This window comes from Oryctolagus cuniculus, chromosome 6 (assembly GCF_964237555.1).
Source record: "Oryctolagus cuniculus chromosome 6, mOryCun1.1, whole genome shotgun sequence".
Lineage (NCBI taxonomy): Eukaryota > Metazoa > Chordata > Mammalia > Lagomorpha > Leporidae > Oryctolagus > Oryctolagus cuniculus.
In genome coordinates, this window is record NC_091437.1 from 76,760,652 (window position 1) to 76,770,393 (window position 9,742).

At 37.6% G+C, this 9,742-nt stretch overlaps 1 protein-coding gene across 2 annotated transcripts in view; it reads right to left on the reverse strand.

The window, feature by feature from the left end:
* Positions 1 to 8,398, reverse strand: part of ST18 (ST18 C2H2C-type zinc finger transcription factor) — a 125,838-nt gene extending 117,440 nt beyond the window's left edge. For both annotated transcript variants that reach the window (XM_017341299.3, XM_017341297.3), the window contains exons 1-3: positions 8,364 to 8,398; positions 7,251 to 7,354; positions 145 to 199 (exon numbers count right to left, since the gene is read on the reverse strand). In XM_017341299.3, coding sequence (XP_017196788.2) covers positions 145 to 199 — 55 coding nt within the window. In that variant the 5' untranslated portion in view covers positions 7,251 to 7,354; positions 8,364 to 8,398. The remainder of the gene's footprint in view (positions 1 to 144; positions 200 to 7,250; positions 7,355 to 8,363) is intronic.
* Between the last annotated feature and the right edge of the window lie 1,344 nt (positions 8,399 to 9,742).

The following is a 9,742-nucleotide window of genomic DNA, read 5'->3' on the forward strand; positions in this document are numbered from 1 at the left end:
GTCAGTGTCCTGGCTTGATTTGAAAAAAAGAGCCCCAAGGAATATATAATCATCCTGACTACACATTAAGGATTGAGCCTGGGAACTCCTATCTTCTGTGGTGTTCGGGGGGCATGGTGGCATGGAACTTGCTTGCCAACTCACCCTCGCTTCCTTTAGCACGAGTACGCAGCGTTTTATCTTCAGCCTCTGCATCCATCTGCAACATGAACAAAAAGTCTTGAGGTCATTCCTTTGACATTGACCAAAATATGAAAACATGCAATTAGTAGTTCTGAAGGTCACTGTGAAAAACAGAGTAGCATTATGCGCTCTTGAATCCCATTCTGACTGCACGGAGCTCTGACTGTGACTGCCCCGGCACACCACCAGTTTTAGAGACACAGCTATAGATGCTGGAAACCAGAGAGAACAGCAATGAGAGGGCCAGTGTCCTTGTCCACAAGTGTTTGCTAGTGATTCAAATGCTTCTGACATTACAAAGATAGAAAAAGGATTGTCTGATTAACAGCGGTTTTGCAGGAGATGAGACCTCAAGTACCAAACGAAAGATTTCAGACTGATTTACAAAAACCTAATTCCTTCACACTGGTAGGCCCTTCTTGATACACATCCCTTTCTAAGTCAGGAGAACAATTCACTGTGGGAAAAAGCCACACAAAAGCAAGCTCCTGAAATACTCCCAGGAAACACCACAAGAAATTTTTTAGCAACGAAGGACATAATGTTTATTCCTGGGACTCCAAGAAAAAAAAAGAAATATTGGTAATAATAATCCAAATGTATAAGGAAGATAACCAAATGTATAAGGAAGATAAAGTATGAGGTATCTGGGTGTCAATAGAAAATTCTCTGAAACAACAATACTAAATATCTTAAATGTAATCGAATACATTATCAAAAGGATGCAAAGACTTTCAAAGCCTGCTGTTTTCATAGGCTGTGACCTGAAGACACCCATCCATTTCATTAGAATCTGCTAATCATCTCTGAGTTTAATTCACTCAGGCACTTTATCAGAAAGAATTCTTAAATATAAATAAGTTGTTTTGCTTGTTGAGAATCAGAGGCAGGCAGAAGGCACACTCCGTGGCTCCCATCCTTAAATCCTGACACGAGCCCGGCTGTGGTGTGACTGCAATAGTAATGGGAGCTGTGTCTCCGCTCTCGGAGGCTGGGCTGTGATTGAAGGCACTGACCTGCCATAGACTTATAATAGGGGAGCAGGTGTGGCAATGATGGACTTTAATTTCCTTTAATAAACCTTTTATGTGCCACACTTTTACTGCCATTCGACGCTCTCCAAGGTCCTGCACATAATAGGTTCATTACTTTTGATTACTATAGTCTATTGAGACAAACAACTCCAGAACACACTATATATTATGTTCAGTTAAACCAATATAGACTATTTATCCATTGTGCATTTTTTCACCTGCAACACTACAGGCGAAATTAACGACGGCTCTCGTAAGCTAAAACTATTAAAACCACCAGAACTCTTTTGTCATCATTTCATAATAAACACCATACCGATCACTGAACTGCTTTTTAAATTAGTAAACAAAAAGTGTGCCCTGCTTTTGTTGAACAGCAGTTACTGGAGTCTAAATAAAATGTTTCATTGTTAGGGATGTTTTAAAACTGCACAAGAAGAGAAAACAACAAGAAAACAAAAGTGATCTTTTTCCCCGTCAAAGTCTCTTCTTTAGAACCACATGAGTTTATGACAGATGTGGCACGGTCTAAGATTAAAGTGGCTTGGTTTACTCATGATGGCAAGTGCTGCGTGGTGAAATCCCCTCCTCCCAAGGGTATCTCTGTCACATGTAAAGTGGCTCAACTCTTGCAAATGCCTCTCCATGTGCTAACAACTAGATTAAGAGAAATCAGTAGCATGTGAGGGTTAAAATGATGAAATCCATCAAATGAGAAAGCCACTCCCTTAGGGGAGCGTCCCACAGCAAGAGCCTATTATTTTCCTGACACACAGGTGCAATGGATTCTCCCTGGTCACTTTGAGAAATTCCTCCAAAGGCAAGATGAGATGGAACTCTATGAGTTTCTTAACCAAAACCGAAACACAGGCTGTATAGAGTGCCAGCAGGCACCCGCAAAAGTTTCAGAAGCATCCTTTAATCAACCTTTTTATAACAGCTTTAAGTCTAATTCTATTTTGCAATTCAGCTATCTAAGGACCTGGCTGTCTTGTCTCCACCACATACAGCCACCTTCCCATTAAAGTCACTGGAAAGAATGTATAAATGTTCATGGACCTCTCCTCAACTGTGCTTGGCACATTTGTCTCATAATTGTATTTTGTTGGGCTGCTGTCCTGTCCTCTTATTGGTGTAACATATATATATATATATATATTTATTTATAAACATTTTCAAATATAATGCGTTAATACAACTAGGTTTTTAAATTTAACTTTTGAGCAAAGTTGTAGAAATGAAATAAATCAAATTCATAACATACAATGAATCCATACAAATCTCACCTTCTCTCTTTCCTCCTCATATGAAGAAAAATACTAAGTTTGGTGTCTGGTCATGTCTTATTGGGAAACAAAAACACCAGAAACTCCAAGGACATGTGGCTCTCTTTTGGGAAATGGAGTTTTATTGTTTACGAGAAGGTTTTCTCTCAGATCTAAAGTCAAAAATAGGTCTTTGTTTCTCTACAACTTTGTATATGGTGGTAGATTTTTCTAACTATTCTTCACTTGGATTATTCTTCACTTGGATTATTCTCATGGACTTTGGTGTGTTACTAGTGAGTAGGCTAGTTTTTAGAAAATTAAATCTCATATTCAATGGATACTCTGTTCAAGTAACAGGTCACTAAAACTGATTTCCATCTCATGTCTTCAGACCCCCACAGTGGTGATGGCATAAGATTATCAATTTGTTCTGGACCTATAGAGGAGATCTACAATTGTGACATGATTCAGGAAAATGAATGAATGACATTTATTGCAACGTTGAAAATTATACTTCCTGTTGGAAACTGTCCCCCCCCCCCCACTGGAAAAGGAAACCTGATCATCTTTATGGCTTATGTCCCAAATACTGTGGAAAAGCTTGCAATTAATTTTGTAAGACTTACTAGGTCATTGTTGTTTTTACCAAAACAGAAATTTTATTTTTTAAAGAGTTACCCTTCTTCAGATTTCTTAAGTCCCTTTAATACCTCAGTGTATAGTTTATGAATAAGGGCAACAGAGAATATTTTCTAAGATTCCTATAATGGATTGCTCTTGGCTTTATCAATCTACTACTCAACAGAGTTAGGAATATTCAAGGTAAACTCTGCTACTCTTACTTTTCCTGATCTGAAACTACTTTAAGTAAAGTTCAGCTTAACCTATAAGTGTGCATATACTATGCATAATATTTATGTAGGAAGGAAAAACAAGTAATTCTAATTCAGTGTATAATTCACAATAAAGTCATGAAGAAAACTTTTTTTTAATGGCTCCATGGCCCAGTTTTTCAGACAGAAGAGTAAACACAGGAAAAGTGGCAGAAGAAATTCACAAAATTACAAAGGCCAAGGAGCAATGCTTGGAAGAAGAATGCATAAGAAGTAAAATAGAAATGCAAATTTGCAGATATGCAATGAAGAGGAAAAAAGACTATCAAATAAAATGTAACTATTAACTTTAATTTGGAAAGTTCTCACTTAATATCTTTTTATACTTACAAATCTATGTACAGGTATATAAAGTGGGTTCCTAGTTGTGTGTACTTGACCAGCTTTTAATACAGGGGCTTATTTCAAGGTTAATCTCTTCCACATTATCCCAGTGCAAAAGGCTGGAACCTTCTTTGGAACTGAAGTGGAAGTTCTGGCATTGTCAGAAGAGAGAGGAACAAGGCACATAATTCATAAACTCTACTTTGCTTTCACACATACAAGCCAATCACTGGTATGTCGGTTAGTTCTCTCTGAATTCAATTTTTCCCTTAAAATCCTACTTTGCATTAATGATAAAACTGTGAAGAAACAAAACCAAACCCAGTTCTTGAAGTAAATATTTAATACTGCTTAAAAATAGAAAGAAATAATTCCCTTGGTGATATTAAAGCTTGTTTCTTCTTTCAACAGAGTTCCAGACACCAATAACTTCAATATATATTTACAATATGCATTCATAAGTAGCCTTGAGAGTCTTAATTGTGGAAAAAGTTATGGTGATCCCAATGTTTGCATGAAAATTCCTAAAAACCCTTAGACAAGCATGTCCTAGATGGATATCTTATACAGGTGGCTACTTTTAAATTTAGAAGTGCTTCATATGCTGATGGAACAAAAACATAAGCCTCAGCCATTCTGGCGCATTGCACAAAGATAGATAAACATTGGAATTTATTCCTTGCCCTTGAATGTCAATTGGGTCTCACACCCTACCTCCTTCATACCCCCACCCTCTACAGCCACCTGAAAGACCAGTTGCTGGAACACTTGAAAGATCAGTTCCAGGAATTCTCCTCTGCCTGCTGCCCCCTACCCCACCCCACCGCCATCCCTCTGAATAAATTTGGACTGGCTATAAATTCGTACACTGCCTCCTCTCTATTCTGCGCCTCTTTTCCTAACAGTTTTGGTGCTCCATATGAGGAGGCACCAATCTGCAACTCTTTTCCTAACACATGCTATCAGTCTGCAGTGAATTCTTATCAAGATTTCTTTATGCTTCTTTCTTGAGATGTTTGAACTGGTAGTGCAGTCCCAGGTGCTGTGTCTCATTCCTGGTGTGAGATGTTGTTTCAGTGCTAGGGAGCTCATGGCCATGGACACAGGAAGTTCTGTGGCTTTTGAGAAGGGTTCCTGGGGTCCTCCCCCTGAGAAATTTCATTCTCAGGGATGCTTTTCTCAAGAACCAAATTATATATATATATATATATATATATATATACACACACACATAAAGAACCTTGCACTGATTGCCCTTGGCTTGCATGATGCTGTCATCAGTTTTATTTATTTATTTATTTTTTAACTTTTATTTAATGAATATAGATTTCCAAAGTACAGCTTATGGACTACATTGGCTTCCACCCGCAACCCTCCCCTTTCCCGCTGTCTCTCCCCTTCCATTCATATCACGATTCATTTACAATTTTCTATATATACAGAAGATCAGTTTAGTATACATTAAGTAAAGATTTCAACAGTTTGCACCCACATAGAAACACAAATTGAAAAATACTGTTTGGGTACTCGTTATAGCATTAAATCTCAATGTACAGCACATTAAGGACAGAGATCCTACATGAGGAGTAAGTGCACAGTGCTGTCATCAGTTTTAAACATAGCTTTGGGTCAGCTCAAATGGCAGCAGAGATGTTTACCTGTTACACAAGGGAAAATTATGGAGAAAATGAACTGTGATATCAAACAAAGGATAAGCATATAAAGGTAGAATGGTTAAGGATGCTATTTCTATGTTCTCCTCTTTTTACATCCTTTATTTTCTTTTTATACACTATTGATAACTCAGAAAGAATAGGAGTACATTCAGAAAGTAAACTGAGACTCTGAAAGACCAATACTGCATGTTCTCACTCCCATGTGGAGTCTTAGCAAGTTGATCCCATAGATGCAGACATAGCATGAAGGCTACCAGAGGCTGTGGAGGGAGGTATAGAGGTAAACTGGTCAACAGGTGCAAAGGTAGCAGAAAGAAGTTCTGGTGCTCCTTTGCATGGTAGGACAACTACAATTAATAATAGTACATATTTTAAGACAACTGGAAGATAACATTTTGAACATTTTACCACAAAGAAATGATAAATGCTTTGGGTGATAGATGTACTCATTACCCTGCCTTGATCATTACACATTGTATACAGGTATCAAAACAGTACATTGTACTCCATAAATATGTACAATTATTATCTTTTTATTCAAAGTAAAAGTGAAAAATAGTTTAAAATTAAACAAAAAATCTGAACTCTAACAAAAATATGGTTTTATGCATCCTCCAGAAGACATATTGATAATTTTCTGAACTTCCCACCTCTATTTGGGGCACACTATCCTTGACTTCCACTTGCTGTTCCTGCATGTCTCTTACTGTTCTGTCTTTGCTTCTATGTAGAAAGCTGAAAGATTTGTCTCCCCTAATTCCTCTCACTCCCATAAATATCAAACCCAAAAGGAAAAGTAAATTCAGTATGCTACCAGATTAAGGGCAGCTGTCTGGGAAACAGTTCTTCCTGGGGCCACCTGCATTTGCATCCCCCAAGGATGAGAGATTTTCAAAGAGAATTTTTTGGAGTTACTTGAAAAACATCACAATAGAAGAAATCTTAGCCCTGAGACCAGCTTTTATAAGGAGGATGATTTATTTTGATTTTCACCCCTGATTTCTGAGTTGCCAGTGCTGTTGTAGACGTCCTCCTGCAACTCTGCACCACTGGCAGTGCTGAATATAAACCAAAGCCATATGTTTGTGTCCTTTTGCCAAACGACTCCAGCAAATAGTTCTATTATTCCCTTAGGTAACCAATGTGTGCCAAGGATTTCTATTAGTCACCGTACCATGGCCTCAGAGTCACAGCTTTGTGACATCAGGGGGCAATTGCCAGCTTTATGTTTCAGGAGAGGTTTTATTTTTTTTAGTTTATTTTTTGTACTTTTTAAAATATGTCCCATTTAAAGATTACTTAGGGCAAGCAACACAGTAAAAGGGCCTTTAATGTTTTTTCCCTTTCTGTTATTTTGAGATTCGTCTGTTGCAAAATATGTAGATGTTAAAAAACAAGATTCCTTATATAGGCAAATATTATTTTAAAAAGCTTTTTGCCAAGCATAGCCCAATTCCTCACTTCTCACTGTTTGTGGGAATTAACTCAAGAAGTTACCTGTAGTGCTTTTAAAATCATGCTTTTAAAACATCTTACTTGTTTACTTTCAATCTTTTAGCGTACTAATTTCTAGTCCAAATTAATTCAATGATTATAACAATGAACCTTAAGAGCAAACAAGTAAACAAATAACCTTACCATAAATATGCAAGAGTTTGGAGCACAGAGGACTTCACCTGTTTAATACTTCTAAATATTAAATGGATTGTGCTTCTAGCAAAAATCATAATTCTAAATGCAGTAGGAACAACAAATTTCAGAGCAAATACAGAGACGAACCACTGTTGTAGAGGGGAGCACTTATATAAATTATTTTACTGAATTCATTTTCTTTCAATACACTTCCAGCTTTGAATAAAAGTGGAGCCATACCTCTGTGCTTCTCTGAGTAACTTGCACGCCAACTCAGTTTGCCTTGCTCCGTCAGAGTGACTAAATGTCTTTGTCCGATTCAGTGAAAAGTCCTGAAGTTCATTCTATTGAGAGAAAAAAAGAAGGAAGGAAGGAAGGAAGGAAGGGAGGAAGGAAGGAAGGAAGGAAGGAAGGAAGGAAGGAAGGAAGGAAGGAGAGAGAGAGAGAGAGAGAGAAAGAAAGAAAGAAAGAAAGAAAGAAAGAAAGATAGAAAGATTTATCAGGCTGGACAAATAAATACAAGAACAGTAATAAACATTTAAATGAGTAATAAGCAATATATAGACTTTCTAACTACAATTTAGTCAGAGAGTACTACAAAGAGAATGAAAATGTTTGCACTATGTAAGAATGAGAAAATTATTTTACATTATTAAAGGTAAGCCATTTTTATTTTTGTCTTTGTTACTGAACTACATACAAAGGCACTATAAAAAGTTTATGGAAAAAGGAATTAAAAGAGGAGTTTATTCTGACACAAAATTTTTTGAAATCTATGCATGATTTTTTCATAATATTTATTTTCCAGGAACTTTTTCAAGACCTGTGATATATATTATGTCTTCTATTTAGTTGGGAATTTGGATTAAGAGGGACTTCCAATTAGTGTTATGGTAACTTTCATTTATTTAGTTAGTTTTGATAACTTTTATTTTTAAGCACTAGAAGAAAACGTTGAGAAAAGATCTGACACATACTATACTTGAGAAGTTACAAAAGATGATTCATAACGTATCATGCAGTTATTTAGGGTTGACTTTTACCAAGCCATTACAAAATGCTTCAAATCCCCCTGCAGATGTATTCACTTGCATTCCAAGGAGACAACTTGCCCTTATTTTACTTTGGGTTCAGTTATAACACAGAGAGCTACATCCCCTCTATTTTGTCCCAAGGATGGGGAGAGAATCTGTTTCTATGAGGTCAGTTGCCCCTTGAGAGAAAACTTTGAAATTCACCCTAGTAAGTTTGGCATACTAGAGAGGGCCTCTTGATACAACTGTTGTATACATCAGTGCACATTTAAATGCTCATATCCAGCAGTCCTGGTATTTTAAAACACAAAACACCAACCTTCCATGCAGAAGATGACTATGGTCCTGTCTTTTACCCTTTGCAGTGTAATGAGGCGCCCGGCTTCTTAACCATAGATTTCTGTGTTACTGGTAGGCTTTGGCCAGACATTAAGCAGATGCTTCTTCAACTCAGGTCAGCAACTGTAGTTCCTGGGGAAAAATGGGGATAAAAGTCTCTCAATTGATGGAGCAGATTACTGCACATGATGTAAGCATTGAAAAGTAGCACAGGAGCTTGGGAATTCTTAGTTTGTGTTTGATTGCAACTAGAGGGAAAAAAAGCTCTCTGTTTTTGGCCTATTCTACTTCTCCCTCAGTTCAGAAAGAGTTCTGAAGCTTTCCACCTGCCTATTCCCCTTTGTTTGCTATACACTAACCTAAAACAAAAGATCCTGGAAAACAGTCACATTGGTGAACAAAGCTCTTTCCAAATCCTGCAAGTAATGGCTTTTTGTCTAATACCCTATCGTGTTATGTATTTATTAGCAATACATTTTCCATTTATTTTCTCAAAGATTGCCAATAAAGAACTGAATCACATAAGGGAGTAGCTGCACAGCCTCTGAGTTCCCTAATGTCAAACTCATTAGCATCCGAATAAGCACACAGCAGCACATCATCTGCACAATTGCAATTTTTTACTACTTTTAATAGCGTTTCTCAAAGGGCTCATTTTCAACTTTCTTCAGTGGTTAGTTGGTTCTCAGGGGAAAAGTAGCTTCCCGACGCTCACAGCTTCCACTCAACAACCCGGCCGTTTGCTGTCAGATGCATCAGCCCTCTGCCCTAACCCCATCTGCTGTGGCTCCCCTCCCTGGGGAAGACAGTTAAGGCAGCACAGCTGAGATCGGCTTGGAGAAGTGCACAGAGGGCGCTGACAAAATATAAGTTTAGAAATATGATTTGACACAGAAGGGCTCAGGATGTCTAAGCACACCAAAACACAAACGGCAGCGGGGCAGTCCTTGGGGGTCTCTCCCTTGCATGCGTCTGTCATTAATGACTCCACCCACCTGCTACTGGGAAGCACACTCTATGCAGATACCAAAAGAAATCTTCCACTGAAATCAGATCTCTCTAGCTGCTGAATGTGCAACATTAAATCAAAGAGACACAGACCTTTCAAAGACTGTGTTAATTGCCGTATTTTAATGTGTGTGTGTGTGTGTGTTTGCTGATGATCTTAAATAATTTTATATAACTAAAGGATTTACCAAAATCTTTATGGAAAATACCTATTTTTGAAAGAAGTTAACCTAAGACTTGGAATCTGACCAAACTCCCAGAACTTGCAACAGTGTTAGTTCTAGCCGCTACCCACTAGGATCAATACTTTTGCATTGAAACGCATAGTTTTATGGAACAGAAATCTTAAAA